The sequence below is a fragment of the Hemiscyllium ocellatum genome, chromosome 3 (assembly GCF_020745735.1).
Source record: "Hemiscyllium ocellatum isolate sHemOce1 chromosome 3, sHemOce1.pat.X.cur, whole genome shotgun sequence".
Classification (NCBI taxonomy): domain Eukaryota; kingdom Metazoa; phylum Chordata; class Chondrichthyes; order Orectolobiformes; family Hemiscylliidae; genus Hemiscyllium; species Hemiscyllium ocellatum.
The window spans coordinates 14,081,278-14,106,248 of record NC_083403.1 but is presented as its reverse complement, the minus strand read 5'-3'; the positions used below and the strand labels follow the sequence as shown (position 1 = coordinate 14,106,248).

The following is a 24,971-nucleotide window of genomic DNA, read 5'->3' as shown; positions in this document are numbered from 1 at the left end:
ACTTTCTCTGGCAGCTTATTCCATACACACATCACCTAGCAGAGGAATAAACTGAAAACACATCAGCCTTCAATAAAACGGTAGTGATAGCATGCATCTTTTTTCCTTCTGTTCACTGGGGAAGTTCAGCCTCTCCCTACAGCTCAAATCCTCCAACCCTAGCAATATCATTGTAAATCTTTTCTGAACCCTTTGAAGTTTCACAATAGGAAGGAGACTAGAGTTACACACAATATTCCAGAAGTGGCCTAACCAGTGACCTCTACAGACTGGCTGTTCCCCATTTGGTATCCCAGACTGCAAATGATTGTGAGTTAAGTGTCCCTGAGACACTCTACAAACCAATCCAATTCTATCCTTGATGGGCAGTTCGAGGCAAAGCTTACCAGCAGGAGTTACTACATTGAGTATTTTCTGTTACTATCCCGATCTGAGTTCTGGACAGCCTAGGCTTTACTGGTCCCGTTCCAACTGAGATCAGCACAGCTGTAAGTGAGCGTTTAACTTTGAGCTGTCTTCCCCAGTGAACAGAAGGAAAAAAGGTGCATGTTATCACTACTGTTTTATTGAAGGCTGATGTGTTTTCAGTTTATTCCTCTGCTAAAGACACCTGTGCTTCCACTGGACAGCTTTATAAAGCTATTTCCAATTTCTGGTTGCTTGTACAACAGTCCGTTAATCATCACCACCTGCAGGATAGTTTGTACTGAAAGGGCAAGAGTTATAGCTGCTGATATCCTCACCTATGTTAACTGCGCTTTCCAGCAAAGGAGAATGAGGGTTTCAATTACTAGCAGATCTCCACGTAACAGTATGTCTGAACTTAACAAGTAGAGGCATTTGTGTTGGCAGGCTAATGAAATATGGGGAAATCTGAAGGCAATTGCAGGAGAGTCTGCACTTTCGAGCAAAACTCATTGTAAAGAGCAAGTGTAGGACAGAACATGAAAATGCCTGAACAGTCAGATGTGAGAGATCCACCATGTGCTAAGTTATATTTGCAGAATGAACTCTTCATCAGTGCAATTAAATGGTCCACACTGGAACACTGACTTGTCCATTCCAGAAAATAGAACATTACGGTGCAGTACAGGCCCTCCAGCCCTTGATGTTGCACCAACCTGTGAAACCAATCTGAAGCCCATCTAACCTACGCTATTTGGGTCAATCAAATCTAAATCTATTCCATTCTCATCCAGTAGTTGGCGAGTCTACTACTGTTGCCCCTATTACTCTGAGTAAAGAAACTACCTCTGTCATGTCCTATATCTATCACCCCTCAATTTAAAGCTATGCCCCCTCGTGCTAGCCATCACCATCTGAGGAAAAAGGCTCTCACTGTCCAATCTATCTCACCCTCTGATTATCCTATGTTTCAAATAAATCACCTCTCAACCTTCTCTCTAATGAAAGCAGCCTCCAGTCCCTCAGCCTTTCCTTGTAAGGCCTTCCATCCATACCAGACAACATCCTAGTCCATCTCCTCTGAACCCTTTCCAAAGCTTCCATATCCTTTCTGGTGTACACAATACTCCAAGTGTGGCCGCATCAGTTTTGTACAGCTACAGCATGAAAGTGGAGTTGTCTCCACTTAATTTTGAGTTTTAGCAACTGTATTTTTTAATATCATGTCTGTTGTGTTTGTGAAGGAGCAATTCACCCAGAGTCACTATCTTGCCTTCTCCGCATCCCTGTGCATCCTTCCTTTTCAGGAAATCAGACAATTTTCCACTGAATGCCTTAATTGAACTTGCCTCCACCACCATCTCAGCTTACCCTACGACCGTCTACGTCCTAACCATCCATCATGTGAAAACACTTATCCTCCTGTCACCAGTGCTGTTTTTACCAATGACCTTAAATCTGTGCCCTGTGGTTCTCAATCCTTCCACCAACGGGGGGGAAATTGTTTCTCCCAACCTATTGTGTCGAGTCGTGATTTTGAACCCTTCGATCAAATTGCCTCTTTAATCAAGGAGAGCAGTCCCAACTTCTCCAACTGATGCATGTATTTATATCAATGCAAGAGGCCTGACAGATAAAGTGGATGAACTCTAGGAACTTGAGACTGGGACATCACAACTATTACAGAAACATGACTGAGGGAGGGACAGGACTGGCAGCTTAATATTTCAGGGTTTAGATGCTATTGGAAGGATAGAAAGGGAGGCGAGAGAGGAGGAGCAATGGCATTTTTTGATCAGGGAAAACCTTACTTCTGTACTTGGGATATTCCTGAGAGACTGTCCTGTAAGGGTAGAACCCAGAAATGAAAGGATGATCACCTTGATGGGATTGTACTATTGGCCTCTCCCTCAGGCAGCAGGATACCATGGGGCTAATTTTTTAAGGTGGTCTCCGATATGTGCAAGAGTGATAAGGCTGTAATAGGGATTTTAACTTCCCAAACAAAGACTGGGACTGCCATAGTGTTAAGGGTTAGATCGGGAGGAATTTGTAAAATGTGTTCTAAAAAATTTTCTTAATATGTAGATGTACCTATTAGAGAAGGTGCAAAACTTAATCTTCTGTTAGGGCAACTGACATCATGTCATGTTGAGGTTGTACAGGATATTGGTGAGGCCTCTTCTGGAGTACTGAGTGCAGTTCTGGTCACCTACTATAGGAAAGTTATTAAATTGGAGAGTGTTCAGAAAAGATTTACCAGGATGTTGCCAGGAATGGATGGTTTGGGATATAAAAATACACTGGGACTTTCCCCTGGAGTGCAGAAGGTTGAGGGGTGACCTTAGAGGTTTATAAAATCATGAAGAGGTATAGACAAACTGAATAGCAAAGTTCTCTTCCCCCCCAGGGTGGTGGGGGTGGGGGTGGGGGGTGGGGGGTGCGAGAAGAGTTCTAAACTACGGCATACTTTTAAGGTGACAGGAGAAATCTTTACAATGGACCTGAGGGCAACCTTTTCATACAGAGAGTAGTTCATATGTGGAATAAACTGCTAGAGGAAATGGTAGATGCAGATACAGTTAAAGTTTAAATGACATTTCGACAGGTATAGGAAATGTTTAGAGGAATATGGGATACACTCAGGCAAATGGGAATGGTTTAGTTTGGGAAACTGTCAGCATAGATAAATTGGACTGAAGGGTCTGTTTCTGCGCTACGCTTTGAATTAAGTACCTCATCACCAGGACCTTTCTGATTATACTTTTTTCTGCATTTTCTCCTACACCTTTGTATCCTGCCTGAAGTGTGGCACCAAGACCTGGAAACAATAGTCCAGTTGAGGTTGATCCACTGTTTCTTGCAAGTACTGTATGCCCCATTGCTAAAGCAGAAGGCATTCTCTACTCTGTTCACAGCTCTCTCAAACTCTCCTGCCACATTCAATGATTTCATATATTCTCTCTCCCCCACCCCACCCCCCCACACACACACACTCTCGTACCCTCCCCACAGATCCATACACTCATACAGACCCTCTCTCATGCTCACACCTACATGCCCACACACACCCTCTCACAGACTTATGCCCCTTTACACTTACACCCTCACACACAATTTTGTGGAGTGAATTTGTAGAATTTTGTTTTGCTCAAAAATAGCATGAATCCATGTAAGATTCTGTAAATCCCTTTTCTAGAAATAGAATCAGTCTGAACATTGAGGTACAGACAGCCTCCCACAGGGCACCTTACAGCTTCGGTGTATTCTGAGACAACATGGCACCTGTTGTTAAAGTTCACTTGAGAGTGTAACTTTTAAAAACAAAAGTTCTGGGATTTACATATGAAACATGATTATTCTAAAAGACCAGAGACTTAAATAATATGGGTTTTTTCAATATATAATTTCAGTTGCATTACACTACAAACATTTGCGATAAATTCTCTGTCTTATGATGTTACACTTCACATACCCCTGCTGAAAAAACAGCACTCCAAGCTCATGCTTCCAAATAAATCTGCTGGCCTATAACCAGGTGTGTGAGATTTTTGAACTTTATTCATATAGCTCAAGTTCCCAGGACTCCTGCATCACGTCGAGTTGTAGTTTTTACTTTATCTTGTCTCTGCATATTCCTTCAAAACTAGTCACTTCATTCTTCTCTACATTAAATATTGTCAATACATTCCAATAACCTACTTCCTTGTGAAGTTCTCTAACATCCTCCTGTTACAGTTTGCAAGTTTTGAATCATCCACAAATTTTGAAATTGTGCACTGTACAGAGGTCAATAGAATTATATTTTGTAAGCACAAGAATCTTTGGAGGGCCAGTGTGGACTTAATGAGCTGAATGGCCTGCTTTCACACTACAGATTCTATGAATTTCCTGCATTTGCCCCATAATCCCCCTAAGCCTTTCATAGCCTTGGGTATGTCTAAATGTCCTGTGTAGACGATGCCTGTTTCATGCCTTACATAAATAGTCCTTTGACTGTTGGAAGATGTAGCTATTCCTCCCTGTTTGTCTCTGTTAAAACCCACCATTGTGTTACTTACCTCTGATCGCCAGGCAGGGGCTGCAGCTTCTGCTTCTATTTTCTCAGTTGCCAATTTCTTACCCTAGGGTAGCAAAACATGGTCACACTCCAATCAGTCATACTTCTCCAGTAACAGCTCTCTCATCAATGCCGTGTTCTACTTGCAGTTATGGTCTTGATAAACAAGTGTTCCTACTTGATGCCTGAGCCAAGCCAACACTCATTAGCAAGTGCCTACTCTCTCCACAGCTTATTGTCCCTCTTCCATCTTCCTATCCTAAAGTACACCATACTTGCCTCTTATGGCTGTAAGGAGCCTGCAGAGAGACTGATTTGGACTCATTATGATACCTCCATCCTGGCATCCTATTCCTAGAGATGGGCAGCAAATGCCCAATCCTAATTGCCCTTGAACTGAGTGACCACTTCAGAGGGCAGTTGGGAGTCAACCTCATTGTTACACTTGGATCATATGTAGGCCAGACCAGGTATGGTCAGCAGATTTCCTCCCCTAAAGGGCTTTAGTAAACTAGATAGGTTTTTACAACAATTGATTGTGGTCAAATAGACAGTGTTTACTTTGAGATTATTTTTGTTGTCAAATTCAAATATCACTATCTGCCATGGTGAGATTTGAACCCACATTGCCACAACATTTTTATTACTAGGCCACTGTACCATTACCTCCCCATGAATACTCTAAGGCATGCTCCAAATCCCTCCTCCCCCTATGCTGCTAGGGATTTGCAGTCTGCATTACCCAGAGCAGGAGCACAGACCAGTGACCACTCTCTCATTTCCTCACCCTCCCCAGTTTAAATGCATTTGGTCAATTCTGGTATTCACCCTCTCTGTTCATTCTAGCAAGGATAATCACACTCTCTGGAGATTGGAATTTTACCATCGCTTGTGACCCTGGCAAACAGACAAGGATTTCCAGGAAATCAGTCCACCTCCTGACCCTAGCCTGAACCACTGACAGGAGCCACTTTCATCAGAGTCCAGTCTAGCCATTGCCAGAATCTGATACGCAGTCCATTGTGGGGATGTCCCGGCAGCCCTTCAAATCCCGCCCTCTCCTATCCTGCCCGCACAATATATTGGGAATCGGTGTAAGGTGCAAACTCACCATGTTGACAGTGAAGTACTGGAAGTAGCCAAAGCAACTGGAAATAATGCAGACAGCAATAGTGGTCAGCACCACAGTCAGGGTGAAGATGGATGTTGCTGCAGATAATCCTACACAACAGAGAGACAGGAGATGTACAATAACTGGGGAGGATCATAACTAATGAGAAAGTAGAATGAAGAGAGTTCCGTTTACGTTCAGCTAACCATCTTCTGCTTCATCAACATAAGGTCAGAAGTGGGGATATTCACTGATGATTGTTCAATGTTCAGCACCATTTGCAATTCCTTAGATACTGAAACAGTGCATTTTCAAATGTAATAAGACCTGGACAATGTCCAGTGCACGGTATGTTCACGCTGTACAAGAACCAGGCAGAGGCCATCTAATGGTCATCCTTTGATGTTCAATGACGTCACCGTCGCTATTAACATCCTGCGGTTCATCATTGACCAGAAACTGAATTGGACTAGCCATATAAATACAGTGAAAATTAAAGCAGGACAGAGGCTAGGAATACTGCAGCAAGCAACTCATTTCCTGACTCCTCAGAGCATTTCCACCATCATCGAGGTGAATGGTTAATGGAAGCAAATGGACTTACCTCCTCGCAGTACAGAGAAGAACAGCAGCCAGAACAAGCAGATGATGGGGGCTGCCAGAGTTTGATTGACAGCAGCAGCGTGGATCCTCCGGTTGAGTTTGGCAGGTAGGTAGGCATAGTACAAGTTGTACCTGTCCACAAAATGCTTCAGTAGGATGTAGATCAAACCTGTGGTTCAAAAGGAAAAACCCATGACCAAAGGCACAAGATGCTGAGTGGGACAGACTTCAGCCACTGCCTCTCGCCTGCTGAGCCACAGGTTGGAACTCATTCGGGAAGGTAAGGTGTTGCTCTGGCTCCTTGCTCCTTCCAGCTTGGGCTGAGTGAGTCAGCATCCCAACTGTCCACCCATTCAACAAAATGCTGAGAACAGCAAGCAGCAGCCTCCTAACCACCTGCATTCGTGTAGTAGGCTATCAGCATCACTACAAGCAGCAACCCCTGTCAGAATGCTACCTACTCTGCTCTGAGTCAGTGAATGTTAACTACAGCTGTCCAGCTAAGATTAAGGTTTGATCTGGGGATTTTTCTAGTTTGTACAGATAAGCACCACAATGCGTTTTGCATTAACTGTGCAGTTTTTAGGCAGAAGCCTGACTTCCATAAGATGATGAACTTCTGTGAAAGGCAGTCGAGGTGAGTGACTGAGTGTGAAACCTACCAGCATCAGGGACTTTCCAAATAAAAACCAAAAGAATACGGATGCTATAAATCAGAAACCGAGAACAGAAATTGCTGTTAAAGCTCAGCAGATCAGGCAGCATCTGTGGAGAGAAATCAGAGTTAACTTTTCAGGTCCACTGATCCTCCTCAGTTTTTTTAAAAAACAGGAAACTTTCTGCCTCGGTGATGGAAGGTTGTGGGTTTAAGCAGCCCATGCCACAGGTGTGACCACATAATCTGTGCCAACACTACACTGCAGTACCAAGGGAGTGCTGCATTGTCAGAGGTGCTGTCCTTCAAAAGAAATGTTACACAGAATTCCTGCCTGTCTACAGGTGAACATAAAAGGTCTTGTGGCACTATTTCAGAGAGGAACAGGAGAGTTTTGTCCATGGTCCTGAATGACATTTTTTCTCTCTCCCACCTTTATTAGAATTGAATACCCAGTCATACTATCTCTGTGACTGGGAGCAGGCTGTCTTGTAAATTGATTGTTGTGCCTCCCTGTGTTACAGTGGGGGGACTGCACTTCAAAAATTACTTCAGTTGCTGTGACAGGCTTTCAGAGATTGTAAAAGACAGAGAAATGCACTTTTTCTTGTTGATTTCCTTCGGTTGAAAGCCAACTGCGGTAGCTGACTGTTCTGTGAAACGGATTCACCAAGGCAGCAAGTCCTTACCAAAGGGAACGATCGTGGGACAGGTGATGCTGTAAGCTACCACCACCGTGAAGACACACAGCATCCAAGCGTAATTCACTCCAAACTCAAACTCGTATGCTTGATTCTGGAAGGCAATGAAATGAACATCAATAATGTTTGTAAAGATCCACTGACTAAAGCAGTTGGTTAGACTGAAGGTAATAGCAGAGCAACAGGCCATTCAGCCCAACTGGTCTACACCACCACTTCCTTTTGAAGTAGAACATAACACAGCCACCATATGTAAAGCTTCTTTGGAAATCTCGGAGTGCAATGGGGCATGGATTTCACCGCACTCAACAGCTCACTACTACACCTAGTTCAGCATACGTTGGCAACCTCACTCAAGGATAGAGGGTAACTGGCAGTGAAGGCATATCTGGGAGTCAAGGAGGGCCAAATAAAAGGAGTAAACAAAAAAGGTCCACATTCACATCCGTTTATTCAAGTGAAGGCTTGATTTTGTTGGCAGGAATACAAACTGAGGCACACTCAGCAAGATTTGAAAAATGTGTCGCTGGAAAAGCGCAGCAGGCTAGGCAGCATCCGAGGAACTGGAGAATCGACGTTTTGGGCATAAGCCCTTCTTCAGGAATGAGGAAAGTGTGCCAAGCGGGCTGAGATAAAAGGTGGGGAGGAGGGGATTTGAGGGAGGGGTGTTGGGAAGGCGATAGGTGGAAGGAGGTTAAGGAGAGGGTGATAGGCCGGAGAGGGGGTGGGGGTGGAGAGGTCGGGAAGAAGATTGCAGGTCAAGAGGGTGGGATTGGGACTGAGAAAAGGTGGGGGGAGTTGAGATGAGGAAACTGGAGAAATCTACATCCATCCCGTGTGATTGGAGGGTTCCTAGGCGGAAGATGAGGCACTCTTCCTCCAGGCGTCGTGTGGTCTGGGTCTGGTGGTGGAGGAGGCCAAGGACCTGCATGTTCTTGGCGGAGTGGTAGGGGGAGTTAAAGTGTTCAGCCACGGGGCAATTGGGTTGGTTGGTGCGGGTGTCCCAGAGGTGTTCCCTGAAATGTTCCGCAAGTAGGCGGCCTGTCTCCCCAAGATAGAGGAGACCACATCGGGTGCAGCGGATGTAGTAAATGATGTGTGTGGAGGTGCAGGTGAATTTGTGACGGATATGGAAGGATCCATTGGGGCCTTGGAGGGACGTGAGGGGGGAGGTGTGGGCGCAAGTTTTGCATTTCTTGCGGTTGCAGGGGAAGGTGCCGGGAGTGGAGGTTGGGTTGGTGGGGGGTGTGGACCTGACAAGGGAGTCGCGGAGGGAGTGGTCTTTCCAGAACGCTGAAAGGAGAGGGGAGGGAAATATATCCCTGGTGGTGGGGTCTGTTTGGAGGTGGCGGAAATGACGACGGATGATACGTTGTATACGGAGGTTGGTGGGGTGGTAGGTGAGGACCAGTGGGGTTCTGTCCTGGTGGCAATTGGAGGGGCAGGTTTCAAGGGCAGAGGTGCAGGAAGTGGAGGAGATGCGGTGGAGAGCATAGTCGACCACATCGGAGAGGAAATTGTGGTCTTAGAAGGAGGCCATTTGGGTTGTTCAGTATTGGAACTGGTCCTCCTGGGAGCAGATGCGGTGGAGGCGAAGGAATTGGGAATATGGGATGGCGTTTTTACAGGGGACAGGATAGGAGGAGGTGTAATCTAGGTAGCTGTGGGAGTCGATTTGTAGTAAATGTGTTGAGTCGGTCACCGGAGATAGAAATGGAGAGGTCTAGGAAGGGGAGGGAGGAGTCTAAGACAGTCCAGGTAAATTTCAGGTCGGGGTGGAAGGTGTTAGTAAAGTGGATGAACTGTTCAACCTCCTCCTGGGAGCACGAGGTAGCGCCGATACAGTCATCGATGAAGCGGAGGAAAAGGTGGGGGATGGTGCCAGTGTAGCTGCGGAAGATGGACTGTTACGCATATCCTACGAAGAGGCAGGCATAGCTGGAGCCAATGCGGGTGCCCACTCAGCAAGATTGATGGGTATAGTATTGGGGATGCTGCAAAAACACAGCACCTATGAATAAGATTCAATGCAGGGAGCACGGCATTACTGGGAGCAATGTCCAATACAACTTCCACCAAGGCAACCACAACTAGATAAATGATTTAATCTCATTGCTGTCTGTCTTGAAGCTTGCTCTGCAGTAACTGGTTGCTGCACTCACCTGCATAAGTCAATGCACATCAAAATAATTCATTATACAAAAGGATATATTCTCAGGGACTGGAAATAATTTTTTTTTAAGAAACTGTTGGCCACAAATATTCAATCACGCCATAGAGCTTTGAGATTTTAGGGATGATGACACTGTAATAGCAACTGATGGTTTTCAGCCATGGGTTTAGCTGTAGGTTTGAACAGGCGAGTCCATGATGCATGAGGACATGTGTTCGGGAAACAGCATTTGAAAGGAGTGAGGTCAAATGAGAGGGAATGCCAGAGAAAGTAAATGACAAATTCTGAAAGCTTTGATAATGTTAGAAGTTGTCTCAAGCCAGGTACAGAGGCTGAAGAGTCAAAAGAATTCGATGCCCAGGACCCGTGGAATTGGTGGAATAAGTGGAGTGGGGTTCAAGGCTCTGGGACAGGAGCCTGAATGGTCTCCTTTTGCTCCACATAAAACCTGCTGGAGTGAAGCTAGGACCCTGGCGGATCCGCAGAGAGGACTAGGACCTACCTGCTTGACGACTTTCCTCTCTGCTGCAGATCTGGCCATCAGCATCCGCAAGGAGTACAGCAGCAGGCTGGGGAGGCGTAACAGAGCCATGGAGTTCCCCACAAAGGCTGATGCGATAACGTAGTTCACAAAGAAGGCACCTTGGTCAGGAAGGAACACACACCTGCACACAAAAACAAAATGGCAGCATCTAGCAGGGAGCTACAGTCAATGAGAGAGACTTTAAATAGATCAATCAGTTGAAGAGTGGGCATCTGTGAGGTGCTGTGGGCCATCAACAGCAGGAGAACTGTACTCCAGCACAACCTGCAGCCTCATGGCCCGGCATATCCCCCACTCAGCCATGACCATCAAGCCAGGGGATCAACCCTGGTTCAGTGGAGAGTGCAGAGAGCATGCTAGGAGCAGCACCAGACATACCTGAAGATGAGTTGTCAACCTGGTGAAGCCACCAAACAGGACTACTTGCTTGCCAAACAGCAAGTGATAGACAGAACTACAGGAGCAAATGTGTTGCTGGTCAAAGCACAGCAGGCCAGGCAGCATCTCAGGAATAGAGAATTCGACGTTTCGAGCATAAGCCCTTCATCAGGAATAAGAGAGAGAGAGCCAAGCAGGCTAAGATAAAAGGTAGGGAGGAGGGACTAGGGGGAGGGGCGATGGAGGTGGGATAGGTGGAAGGAGGTCAAGGTGAGGGTGATAGGCCGGAGTGGGGTGGGGGCGGAGAGGTCAGGAAGAGGATTGCAGGTTAGGAGGGCGGTGCTGAGTTGAGGGAACCGACTGAGACAAGGTGGGGGGAGGGGAAATGAGGAAACTGGAGAAATCTGAATTCATACCTTGTGGTTGAAGGGTTCCCAGGCGGAAGATGAGGCGCTCCTCCTCCAGCCGTCGTGTAGTTGTGTTCTGCCGGTGGAGGAGTCCAAGGACCTGCATGTCCTCGGTGGATTGGGAGGGAGAGTTAAAGTGTTGAGCCACGGGGTGATTGGGTTGGTTGGTTCGGGCGGCCCGGAGGTGTTCTCTGAAGCGTTCCGCAAGTAAGCGGCCTGTCTCACCAATATAGAGGAGGCCACATCGGGTGCAGCGGATGCAATAGATGATGTGTGTGGAGGTACAGGTGAACTTGTGGCGGATATGGAAGGATCCCTTGGGGCCTTGAAGGGAAGTGAGTGTGGAGGTGTGGGCGCAAGTTTTACATTTCCTGCAGTTGCAGGGGAAGGTGCCGGGGGTGGAGGTTGGGTTGGTGGGGGGTGTGGATCTGACGGAGTCACGAAGGGAGTGGTCCTTTCGCAATGCTGATAGGGGAGGGGAGGGAAATATATCCTTGGTGGTGGGGTCCGTTTGGAGGTGGCGGAAATGGCGGCGGATGATACGTTGTATGCGGAGGTTGGTGGGGTGGTAGGTGAGAACCAGTGGGGTTCTGTCTTGGTGGCGGTTGGAGGAGCGGGGCTCAAGGGCGGAGGAGCGGGAAGTGGGGGAGATGCGGTGGAGGGCATCGTCGATCACGTCTGGGGGGAATCTGCGGTCCTTGAAGAAGGAGGCCATCTGGGCTGTGCGGTGTTGGAATTGGTCCTCCTGGGAGCAGATGCGGCGGAGACGAAGGAATTGGGAATATGGGATGGCGTTTTTACAGGGGGCAGGGTGGGAGGAGGTGTAGTCCAGGTAGCTGTGGGAGTCAGTCGGTTTATAATAGATGTCTGTGTTGAGTCGGTCGCCCGAGATAGAAATGGAAAGGTCTAGGAAGGGGAGGGAGGAGTCTGAGACAGTCCAGGTGAATTTCAGGTCGGGATGGAAGGTGTTAGTAAAGTTGATGAACTGTTCAACCTCCTCGTGGGAGCACGAGGCAGCGCCGATACAGTCATCGATGTAGCGGAGGAAAAGGTGGGGGGTGGTGCCAGTGTAGTTGCGGAAGATGGATTGTTCCACATATCCTACGAAGAGGCAGGCATAGCTGGGGCCCATGTGGGTGCCCATGGCAACTCCTTTAGTTTGGAGGAAGTGGGAGGATTGAAAAGAGAAGTTATTCAGGGTGAGGACCAGTTCAGTCAGTCGAAGGAGTGTGTCAGTGGAAGGGTACTGGTTGGTGCGGCGGGAAAGGAAGAAGCGGAGGGCTTTGAGTCCTTCGTGATGGGGGATGGAGGTGTACAGGGACTGGATGTCCATAGTGAAAATAAGGTGTTGGGGACCGGGGAAGCGAAAATCCTGGAGGGCATGGGTGGTGTCCTGAACGTAGGTGGGGAGGATCCCGCAAGTAATGATCAGATATACACTCTGCAGTCCTGCCACATTCAGTTGTGAATGATGGTGGACAATTAAACATCTCTTTGGAGGAGGAGGTGGCTCCACAAATATCCCCATCCTCAGTGATGGGAGATCCCAGCACATCAGAGCAAAAGATAAGGCCGATGCATTTGCAGCAATCTTCAGCCAGAATTGCTGAATGGATGATCCATCTCAGCCTCCTCTAGTGCTTCAAAGCATCACAGATACCAGGTTCCAGCCAATTCAATTCACTCCATACATGATATCAAGAAATGGGTGGAAACACTGGATGCTGCAAAGGTTATGGGCTCTGACAACATTCCAGCAACAGTACTGAAGACTTATGCTCTAGAACTTGCTGCTCCCTGAGCCAAGCTGTTCCAGTACAGTTACAACACTGGCATTTACCCGACAATGAGGAAAATTACCCAGGTATGTCCTGTACGTGAAAAGCAGGACACATCTAACCCAATCAATTACCATCCCATCAGTCTACTCTTGATCATCAGTGAAGCACCTGCTCAGCAATATTAATAAATAGTGATCCTCAACACCAGTGCCCCCCACACACAGCTGGTATGCAGCCCCTAACTATACTCCTGATGAAGGGCTTTTGCCCGAAACATCAATTTTCCTGCTCCTCGGATGCTGCCTGACCTGCTGTGCCTTTCCAGCACCACTCTGATCTAAACTCTGGTTTCCAGCATCTGCAGTCCTCATTTTCCCCATACTCCTTATACACTCAACTGTGTAGCTAAATTTAGCTCTAACTCCATTTATAAATCTGCTGCTGACACCACCGTAGTGATGGTGTCAAACAACGATGAGCCAGAGTTCAGGAAAGAGCTTGTTTCATGACATTGTGTAAAGAATAACAATCTTTCGCTCAATGTTAGCAAAGTAGCCACCATCTTGATACCCAGGGCTGTCACTCTCACCTCACCTCTGGAATTCAGCTCCTTTGTCCAAGTTTGAACCAAAGCTGAAATGAGGTGGAGCCCAAACTGGGCATCACCAAGCAGTGATCTAAGCTAGTGCCAACCTCCTACCTTCCCTCTCCCCACCGCCCCCCAATGTCCCTGCACACTATGCCTTATCCAGCCCCTTCATTTATTAACACTACGTCACAGAGATCCCCTACATATCCATCCATAAAGCCCTGCGAGTACACCTTCCTGCCCCATTCGCCTATTCTTCAAACTCACAAACCTAACCCACACCCAAATCTTCATATATTTATTATCCATCTGTCCTGTATAGTGGCCATAAACAGACACCCATCAGCCTGTGTCACCTATCCCATATATTTATAAGATACAACTCTAGCCCTTATAGATTTACACCCATAAACCCTTTTCGTTTACGTGTAATACACAAATATTCATCGCTGGCATATACTGATGCATCACTTACAGATACATCTCTGCCATAGATTCATTCCTTTCAAAGTGATAACACATTCCTACACATCGAAGACAGACAGGATACTTACTCAAATCTAATTCTGGCTAGCTCCAGGAAACTCTTGTCAAATAGCCATCGAAAGAAGACATCGAGACTGTAACACAGAAGGGGCACAGGGAGTCATTCTATTCACACAGCATTTTGATGAACCATGGTACAGGAGGTTCTAAAGGCTTTAGAGCAAGAGGACTTCAATTTGTTATAGACCATAAATATGAGATTTAACAAACTTTCTGGAAGTTTATCAAATCAAAATGATTTATGGTTAAACCATATCCCCAAAAAATTCACAAAGACACAATAATACAAGCGGAAGTCCAGCCTTTTAAGGAATTTCAATGTTTGTTCTTTGAAAATCTATTGAACGTAATCCTGGTCTGCTCAATCTACCCTCACAGAAATGTCAGCTCATTCCAAGTGTTAATCTAGTAACCATCATTCCATCTAAACCACACTCACACAAACAAGGTTCTTTTATAGGGATTTGCTATCAATCTTAAAATGTTAAAGTCACTATATTCCTACCAGATAATGGGACTGCTCTGTCATTTGAGAGAGGTAACTGGTGGTGAATTTAACCTGAGACTATGCATGTGGCAGTGTGTGACACTGACTGTGGACCTAATGATACATTATACTTGGTCTCTTCATCTAAACCATTGATATAGTTTATAAATGACTGATACCCTCAATATCCCTGTGTCACTCTCAATAAAAACCTCAATATCAAGAGTTCAAATTATATGAAAACTGTGCTGCATCTAATTGAATAATTTTGAACATTCAGATGCTCTACATCTATTGGTTCCCCTTTATCGACCCAGCTATTTGCAGCCTCAAACAACATTTAACACATTGGTCAAACAAGGTTTCCTTTTCTGACCCCGTATTGACTCTGTGTCACCACAAAATGACTGTCTGAATGCCCCAACCCTAATAATTGATTTGAGCATTTTCCCTGCTCCACACATCAGACTAACTGGCCAATAGTTCCCAGTTTAGCCCTCTTCCTCCTTTCCTAAATAAATCTTTTTTTTTCTATCTTCCCATCCACAGAGACCATTCTGGAACAAGGAGAGACTTAGACAAATACCATCAGTCCATCGGCCACATCTCTGTAGGCCATAGCTCTTTAAACCCCTGAGATATCAGCCACCACATCCCAAACATCTCTTGGTTTTTGGTCCCATTTATTTTGAAACGTCCAATTTTTTCATGAATACTAAATATCCATAAGTTCTCCATTTACATTTAATCCTTGATTGCCCCATTACTTCTGCAATGTTTCATTATGCCTTCCACCATGAAGACAGATGCACATTTATTTAATGACTGTACCATTTCCTGTTTTCCATTGTAATTCTCTGCCTCCAAGGGAACCAAGTTTACTCTTTTTTTCTTAAACCCAAGCTTTTACAATCTCTTCCGATGTATTTTTTAAAATTTGCTTATATATTCCTTAGCACTTTATCATAAGATCCAGGAGCAGGAGTGGACCATTCAGCCCATCAAGCCTGCTCCACCATTCAATATGATCATGGCTGCTCTCATCTCAGCTTCATCTCCATGTTCCTGCCCACTCCCCATAACCCTTTAACCCGTTACAAATTTAAAAATTTGTATCTCCTCCTGAAATTTATTCAGTGTCCCAGCATCCACCACACTCTGGGGTGAGTGAATTCCACAAATTCATGACCATTTGAGAGAAATGATTTCTCCTCATCTCTGCTCCAAACCTGCCACCATTTATCCTAAAACTATGATCACTCATTCCAGATTATTCCACATGAGGAAACATCTTCTCTATCTCCACTTTATCAGTCCCCTTTAGGCTCTCAATTAGATCTTCTCTCATTTTTCTCCACAATAGGGGCCTAAACTCCCCAATGTCTCCTCATAAGACAAACTCCTCACATCTGGAATCACTTTCGTGAACTTGCTCTGAGCTACCTCCAAATGTAAGTACATCCCTCCTCAAGCAAGGACACCAAAACCTCTATGCAGCACTCCAGCTGTGGTCTCTCTAATACCTTGTACATTTTCCTCATTTTATACCCTATTCCTTCACCAATTAATGCCAAACTTCCATTTGCCTACATCTACTCCAATCTTCCAAACCCCAACACATTTCATAAAATAAACTACCATATTACTTGGTGGACGGACTTGGGACATAGGATTAGAGTCTCTGAATGTGAGCTTTGTTTTCTTTGAAAAGTTAACAGTGCAAAATGAGTATAAATCTGTCAAATCTGTGGTAAAACCATATCTGGTTGCACATGTCCTTTTAAGAATGAAAGCACTCCCTCCTTTACCAGTATTCTCTCTAAACTACAAGCTTTTGTGGTTGAACAGCAACCCAGAACAGGCCTGTGCATACTTAACATTGATGAATGGCTCTGTGCCTGAAAACCAAAATCTCAGATAGGATGCTTGTCCTTACCTGGTCACTTTCTACCTGCAACCACCGTCCCACAACTACCCCTTGCCGCCCTCTGGTGGCTAGTGAGCTGTATCGATTCACTCAGGATGGATAGCAAACACCAGACTGACAGCACTGCACATACCCCAAAAGATAATGCTTTAACAATGAGTTGCCTTCGGTTCAGAGTGAATAAATGTCTTACCTAGTGAGACCCAGAGAAGGCAGTATGAGCACCATGATAATGAGGAAGCTGTAGAGTTTGTGCATTGTGACACGGTTTTCTGAAGACCTGTGGAAAACATGGATTTCGAAACAGAAGTGAAGATTAGATTAGACTTACAGTGTGGAAACAGGCCCTTCGGCCCAACAAGTCCACGCCGACCCGCCGAAGCTGCTTATTTGTGGGCCAGGCCCTCCCTTGCCAGGGAGCAGAGAATGCTCACAGCCTCAGGAAAACAGACTGGAGCATGTTTCTTTCCCAGAAGTTTTAAAACCGGCGGTTCAGGGAGCTCTTGTTAAGTTGAAATGAAGTCCCGTGGTTTCATATGTACAAAGAAATTAGGAGCAGGAGCAGGCCATTCAGTCCTGTGACCCTGTTTCACTGTCTAATAGGAGTGTGGCTAATCTGATTATAACTTCAAATCTGCCTTTCTGCCTCCCCTCAGCAACCCTTCAACCGATCGCTTAGCAAGAAGTGGCCTCGGACTTAAACGTACGTTGCTTTCGCCAGGAGTTCCAAACAGCCTCTCCCCCTCAGAGAAAAGAAATTCACCTCATCTCCAATCCGAATGGACAGGGGGGAATCCCCCGGATTTTTACATGGTAACCATTCATTCTAAACCATAAGGGCAAACGTTTTCTCCACATCGACCCTGCCGTGACCCCTCAGGATTTTTGTGTTTCAATCAAGTCAGCTGTTATTGTTCCAATCTCCAGCGGATGCAAGGTCAGCCTGTCCAATCTTTCCCTACAACGCAACCTGTTCCCCCCCACCCCAGCCTGCATTTCAGGTACTCGTCTGGTAAACCCTCTCTGAACTGCTTCCAGTAAATACACACCCTTTCTCACTGTGCACAGTACTCCAGATATGGTCTGATCAATGTCGTGTAAAACTGAGGCATAACCTCCCTACCTTTGATTTTTATTTCCCTTACAATAAATGCTAACATTATTACTCCTATTAGCTTTCCTAATTACTGATTTAAACATGCTAACCTTCTGTGATTCATGTCCTCAGACACCAATAGAATCCCTACACTGCGGAAGCAAGCCATTCAGCCCATTGAGTCCACACTGACCCTCCAAAGTATCCCACTAAGACCCACCCTCCCCTGACCCCCATGCCTGTAACCCTGCATTTCACCATGGCTAACCCACACATCCTTGAACACTGTGGGCAATTTCCCATGGCCAATCCACTTGACCTGCACATCTTTGGATTGCAGGAGGAGACCAGAGCACCCAGAGGAAACCCACACCGATGCAGGGAAAACCTGCAAACTCTGCACAGGCAGTCGCCCTGAGGCTGGAATCGAACCCAGGTCCCTGGTGCTGTGAGGCAGCAGAGCTAACCACTTAGCCACCGCGCCGCCCTAATATCTCTCTGTCAAGGGGAGTTTTACGAAATCTATTATTGATTGGATAAAGTCCTGTACAAATAGCATTGTTTTCCCTTCTTTGGTGAGGTCTTGTCTGTAATATGATTCCTGACTGCCCCATACTAAGTCCCTACTTGTTTATTAATGAACTGAAGGGGGTTGCAGGTAGAGCAATAATCACATTGACAGATGAAAAATTGGGTGGTCTAATCAAACTCAGGAGCCCAATCAATAAAGAGCATTGAGATTATAAGAACAGATATAAGTCATGTTGCAATTCAATGGATGATCTATACCTCAACTTCAAAATCCGACCTTGGTTCCATACCCCTTTATAGCCCATTATAACCAGACCACTCAAGACTAATTCAGAAGTCCCTCTTCCTTCCAGTGCTGTGAGGTACTGTGTGGCTGGCTACAATCCATTAACTTCGGATTGTAAATCATTGATTGAATTACCATGTACTGTGACTCAGTGGGAAAGGGTGGGAGTGCAGCTCAGATTCCGGTGAATCTGCATTTCGCTCCTTCCAAAACCAACAATAAATCCTAAGATGCAGCATGCCTAGTATTGAAAACAGCCCTCAGAGTGTGGTCAAATCAAGACTTTGTGTATCTGTAGGAAAAAACTTCTATCTTCTGTCTTTTTTTTAAAAAAAAACTCTTTCAAGGTATGTGGGTATCGCTGGCTGGGGCCTGTCCCTAATTGCCCTGGAGGGTGCTGCTGAGCTGCCTGTCTTTGGGATGTGGGGACACCCACACAGCGCTGCCAGAATGGGCTGACTCTGAACTAGTCTTGAGTCGTCTAGTTGTAATGGTCAACACTTTGCTCGCTTTCGTCAAGTCGCAAGTGGACTGTGTAAGGGAGATTTCCACAAGTGCCTGGGATCTCACCAAGGGTTCTACGACAGCAGTGCCAGCCTTACAGGTGGATGGCTGGAGAGAAGTGGGTGTAGAGTGCACCCCCCACATCTCCCAGCCTCACCCAGGACGGGGGGTGGGGGGGGTGGTGCAATGCTGTAGCACAAAAACCGCCAGCTCTGCAAGAGAAAAACCTGCATTTCCAAACATTGTTCAAACACTCGTTACAGGCAGCATTCCTACGTTGTACAACACTACCGCATTATTAATCCATTGGTTTGAGATTGATTCTTTCGTTGCAGCAGTTCACCAAATTCAATTAAATGAGAGCTGGGCCTGTTTCTGGCTGGTACAGAGGTGATCACAAGGCAAAGGGCAGGCTCCATTCACAGCCAGCCTAGTCTGCTGGGCTCGATCCCTCCCCATTGCCTGAAGGGACTCGACAGGGTCTTCCCAGATTTCTCCCAAACTCCCGAGGTTTGTTAAACAAGGGCTCGAACAGCTCCTGTTTCGAGAGCCAAAGAGAACCATTTCTTTCTAACACCAAGTGTACCATGGCCTGTCATGAAGCCTACACAAAGCACACAGGCCTACAATATTCTTACAAATATTCATGTATGAGCACATCATTCCTACCTTGTCCAGTGGCCCTCAAATATGGTTGAGTAGTAGACGATGGTTGGGAGGAGAGCACTGAAGGCCCACAGCAGGAGTGTGGGGAAGAATTGGCTGATGACAGGATCCTGTATCAACAATGAGAAGGTTAATTGTCGCTTGACGGGATCTAACAGGACGTCCTGTCGGCTGTGTCTCAGAGCTAGAAACTCTGGGTTCGAGTCCCACTCCAGAACGTTACTTCCACCGAAGGCGTGGTCATAAACTGGAAATCTTTCCAGAATACCAACCAAGTGGGCGAGGGTGGGTAAGAGCTGGAGAGTCTGGGTCAGCCATGCTTCGCAGAATTCCGCTCCTAGGGGGCTATAGTCTACACTGACAGGCTACCAATCTGACCCAGGAAAAGCTAACCACCCAAGGTAGGCATGTGCTCTGTCTGTCTCATGTCTCACTCTACACAGCAAGCTTCCAAGTTTTAACCCGGGAGGGGACAGGGGCATGAAGTGGATGCCACATTCAGATCAGCCATGACGACAGAGTGCATGTAAGGGGCTGAATGGCCTCCTCCTGGGTGACTGCTCTTGTGATTTCAAAAAGGTTAGATGTAGCCCAGTTGAAATAACTCCACAGGGGCTGGTATCCCATCACCAAGTACCCCTTTATTTACACCTGAAGAATCCTTGACATTGGTGCAGCTCCCTCAGAGCCAGGTCTCAGAGTAGACAGAGCCTCTGACACACCTGTTTACACCTGTCAGCCAGGACTCCCTGACTGGACCAGATTAACAACCCCAATCAGGGAACTCATATTCTATCAGATCCACTTGGCTGACCACATTACAATCACACATCGGTGTCTCAAGTAGGTGAGCATTTATCCCATACCATAATGTAGGCTGTTCAAATTCCAAACTCATTTGGTTCAGTTTGGGTGGGTTTTTTCCCATCTTTTCATGGGAAATGGACATCGCTGGCTGGGCCAGCATTTATTGCCCATCCCTAGTTGCCCCTCGAAAAGGGGGGGGTGAGCTGCCTTCTTGAACCACTGCAGTCCACCTGCTGTGGCTTGACCCACAATGCCCTTAGGGAGGGAATTCCAGGATTTTGACCCAGCGACAGTGAGGAAACAGTGATATATGTTTAAGTCATTTTGGTAAGTGGCTTGGAGGGAAACTAGCAGGGAGTGGTCTTCCCAGGTACCTGCTGTTCTTCTCCTTCTAGATGAATGTGGTCATGGGTTTGGAAGGTACTCTGTCAGGATCTTTGGTGAATTTCTGCAGTTCATCTCGTAGATGGTACACACTGCTGGTAATGTGTTATACTGCTGGTAACTCCCAATGGTGGAGTGATTGAATGTTTGTGGATTTAGTGCCAGTTGAGCAGGCTGCTTTGTCCTGAATATTGTCAAGTTTCTTGAGTGTTGTTGGAGCTGTATCCATTCAGGCAAGTGGGGAGCATTCCATCATACTCCTGACTTGTGCCTTGTAGATGATGGACAGGCTTTGGGAGTCAGGAGATGAGTTACTCACTGCAGTATTCCTTGCCTCTGACCTGCTCTTGTAGCCACTGATTTATATGGTGAGATTAGCTAAGTTTCTGGCCAATAGTAACCCCCAGGGTGTTGATATAGGGGATTCAATTATGGTATTGTCAAGGAGTGAAGGTTAGATTCTCTCTTATTGGTGACAGTCACTGCCTGTTGTTTGTGTAGCGTGCATGTTACTTGCCATTTGTCAGGCCCAGGCCTGGATATTGTCCAGACCTTGTTGCATTTGAACACGGACTGCTTCACTATCTGAGGATTTGCAAATGGTGCTGTACGTTGTGCAATCATCAGTGAACCTCCCCATTGCAGACCTTATGATGGAGGGAAGGTCATTGATGAAGCAGCTGAAGATGGTTGGGCCTAGGATACTGCCCTGAGGGACTCCTGCAGAGATGTCCTGGAGCTGAGATGACTGACCTCCAACAACAGTGACCATCTTTCTTTGTGCCAGGTATGACTCCAACCAGCGAAGACACCCATTGATTCCAGTTTTGCTAAATTGAATGCAGCCTTGATACCAAAGGCTGTCACTCTTACCTCAGCTCTGGAGTTTCATAACAACAAAGGATTGTGTGGGAAGCGAGAGCGTCTGGTTAAAGGAAGTTGTGTGCTCATGCTTTTTAGTAAAGCCTTTGACAAGATTCCACATGATCGACTAATTAATAAAGTTAAATCACATGGGATTCGGGGAGAGCTTGCCAAGTGAATACAAAATTGGTTTGGTGATAGGAGACAGAGGGTGGTGGAGGGTTGTTTTTCAGACTGGAGGCCTGTGATCAGTGGAGTGCCACAAGGATCGGTGCTGGGTCCACGATGAAGGGCTTAGGTCCAAAATGTCGATTCTCCTGCTCCTCGGATGCTGCCTGACCTGCTGTGCTTTTCCAGCACCATACCTCAAAATGTTATGTTGAGGGTGTATAGGACATTGGTGAGACCAGTAATACAACGGAAGTACTGTGTCCAGTTCTGGTCACCCTGCTATGGGAAGGATATTATTAAATCAGGGAGGATTTAGAAAAGATTTACCAGAATGTTGCCAGGACTAGAAGGTTTGAGTTTTAAGGATAGGCTGGAATTTTTTGCTCTGGGATGTAAGAGGTAAAGGTTTATAAAATCATGAGGGGTATAGGTAAGGTGAATGGCCAAGGTTTTTTTCCTTATGGTAGGGAAGTTCAAAACTAAGGAGCATATTTTTAAGGTGAAAAGAGGAAGATTTAGAAAGGTCGTGAGGGGTAACCTTTTCACACAAAGGGTGGTTTGTCTGTGGAACAAATTGCCAGAGGGAGTGAGAGAGACACACACTGTTACAACATTTAAAAGTCATTTGCATAGGTCCATGAATAGGAAAGGTTTAGAGGGATATGGGTCAAACACAGGCAAGTGGGACTAGCTTAGTTTGGCAAACATGGTTGGCGTGGGTGAGTTGGACGGAAGGGTCTGTTTCCATGTTGTATAATTCCCAGAGTTGAAGATAAAGGAGTGGGAATCTGGTGTTAACAGTTTCAATCTGATTGGTACAAAGGGGAGCTGGTAGCTCCTGCAGATGGCTCACTGTGGCACTGCCCACTACAGTGCAGGAGGACCCCAGGTTCAATCCTCAGCCTGAAGGAATATCTGACCGCCCTCAGCACTGAATCATAGCTGGAAGGATCTGTCTGTTGAATCGTCAGGTAGGATTTCCACCTTCTGGAAATTAAAGCATATGTGAGGCAAACTGCAGGGGACTCAGCCATGCCACCCGTCCTCATTAGTAACCAGCATCCGTTCTCAAACACACATCAAATCAGCGCCTCCTACAGGAGGGAGGACCAAACAGGATGAGGAGGAAACGAGTCAGAAGAACAGACTTACGTTGAGGTAGTAGATGGGTCGAGTGACGTTGAACTTGTCAATGGTGGACAGCACGATGGATGGAGTGGTGAGAAAAAACAGCAAAATAAACAGGAGGAAGTTGACTATGATGCAGCGGCTCCACCAGCGAATTCCCTGGATGGAGATGTTCTCCCTGTCAGAGGACAAGAGAAAGAATAACGTTAAAATTGCCAGCCAACATCCCCACCCCTCGAAAATATACACTTCCTCCTGTTTCCTCTCCATCTGTCTCAGCAATGGCTTCCTCCAAATCAACACAACAAGCTTCTCCCTGCTCACCTCCACCTGTGATCGCTTGCCAACTCTTCATGCTCACAATCCCACAAAGCACTGGGGCAGAATCACACCATCAGTGCTTTGTTCCCATTATTCACTGCAATGTTTTAAATTCCAGATTCATTCCATTTTAATTGAATGGTGGACTCTCCTCATTAATACAGGGGGATTTTAAACTCCAAATCATTCATCCTGTCACATAACCCAATGTCTACCCCCATTTCCAATGGCTTTTGAATAAACAGAACTTTTCCCAATGCTGAACGGTCAACATCCAAATGTTAAAGAATTTGGGAAAGAAGCACAAGTGACATGAGGAATTGTATTCATTTTTCAGAATGTATAAGGTTCAGAGGGGAATTCTAAAAGCTAGCAGCAGAAACAAAGAGAGAGTATGACCAAACTCTGGCAACTAACATAAAAAACAATTCAAAGGTCTTCTATAGGTCTATAAATGGTAAGAGCATGGCAAGAGGAGGAATGGGTCAATTAGGACCATAATAGGGAATTACTCACAGAGACAGAGAACATAACTAAACTATTAAGTTAACACATCGCTTCTGTTGTACAAAGGAAGCAAATGCTAGGTCGGTGACAGTGAGGACAGATATATTTCCATCACTTGAGGAACTTGGATTTAGGAGGGAGGCGTTGGATAGGCTGGCTGTACTTAAAGTGGACAAGGCACCAGAACTGGGGGAAATCCATTCAAGGATACCGAGAAGAGGTGAGGGTAGAAACAACAGAGGCACTGGTCATAATTCACCAACCTTCCTTAGACTTAGCGGAGTTGTCAGAGGGCTAGAGAATTGCAAACTTTACATCCTTGTTCAAAAAAAGTGTCAAGATAAGCCCAGCAATTATGGGCTCAATAAACTCAGCTCAGAATTTGAGTCAAAATTATTTTATTTGGGACAGTTCATCTTAATTAAAAAAAATCTAGCATGGAGGGATATCTGGTCAGCATGGACGGGTTGGACAGAAGGGTCTGTTTCCATGCTGAACATCTCTGTCACTCAATTTGTTGAAATCATTGCTGAATTGAGCTGCATTGTGTTTATTTGAATTGGGTTTAATGAACTTGCTTGAATATTTTAATCGATGAAGAAGCAGAGAGGCTTGATAAATGTTAACCTGTCAACAGAACGTACATTAGACTTCCAGAAGGTGTTCAACAAAGTGCTGCACATGGGCCTGTCCACAAAGTTTTAGCTCATGTAATAACAGGGACAGGAGCTACAGTCCTATGGAGCAATAGTGAGGTCACATCTGCACACAGCTTTGCTCTGGTTTTCCCAGCGTAGCCTCTAAGGGCAGGAGAAGCAGTAGAGAAGAGCTTCACCCAATTACGAGCCAGGCTGCTGAGGAGTTTATCTTATGAGGAAAGGATGAGCAGGTTGTAGCCATTGGGTTTTAGAAAATTAGCAATCTTATTGAGACACATGAAAACCTGTCGGGACTTGACACGGCAAATGCCTGAAAGGATAGAACATAGAACAGTACAACACAAGGGCAGGCCCTTCAGCCCAGTTTGTCTGTGCTGACCAAGATGCCATTCTAAACTAATCCCATCTGCCTGCACATGGTCCATCTCCCTCTATTCGCAGCCTGTTCATGTGTTTGTCTAAATGCCTCTTAAACGTTGCTAAAATTTCTGCTTCTACTACCTGTGGGTGGGTTGCGCTTCGGCGGGTCGGTGTGGACTTGTTGGGCCGAAGGGCCTGTTTCCACACTGTAAGTAATCTAATCTAAAAAAAAACCTCCTTTGGCAGTGCGTTACAGGCACTTTCCACCCTCTGCGTAAAAGATTTTCTCCTTTAAAAGTCTTCCCTCTCATCTTAAAGCT

The 24,971-nt window shown here is 45.9% G+C and overlaps 1 protein-coding gene across 2 annotated transcripts in view; it reads right to left on the bottom strand.

The window, feature by feature from the left end:
* The window catches only part of LOC132830753 (CSC1-like protein 2), a 77,231-nt gene that overhangs the window by 4,326 nt on the left and 47,934 nt on the right, over positions 1–24,971 (bottom strand). For both annotated transcript variants that reach the window (XM_060848594.1, XM_060848601.1), the window contains 9 exons: positions 22,829–22,982; positions 19,454–19,560; positions 16,561–16,647; positions 13,962–14,027; positions 10,211–10,373; positions 7,524–7,629; positions 6,181–6,348; positions 5,577–5,686; positions 4,467–4,529 (listed from right to left, as the gene is read on the bottom strand). In XM_060848594.1, the coding sequence (XP_060704577.1) occupies positions 4,467–4,529; positions 5,577–5,686; positions 6,181–6,348; positions 7,524–7,629; positions 10,211–10,373; positions 13,962–14,027; positions 16,561–16,647; positions 19,454–19,560; positions 22,829–22,982 (1,024 nt within the window). The remainder of the gene's footprint in view (positions 1–4,466; positions 4,530–5,576; positions 5,687–6,180; positions 6,349–7,523; positions 7,630–10,210; positions 10,374–13,961; positions 14,028–16,560; positions 16,648–19,453; positions 19,561–22,828; positions 22,983–24,971) is intronic.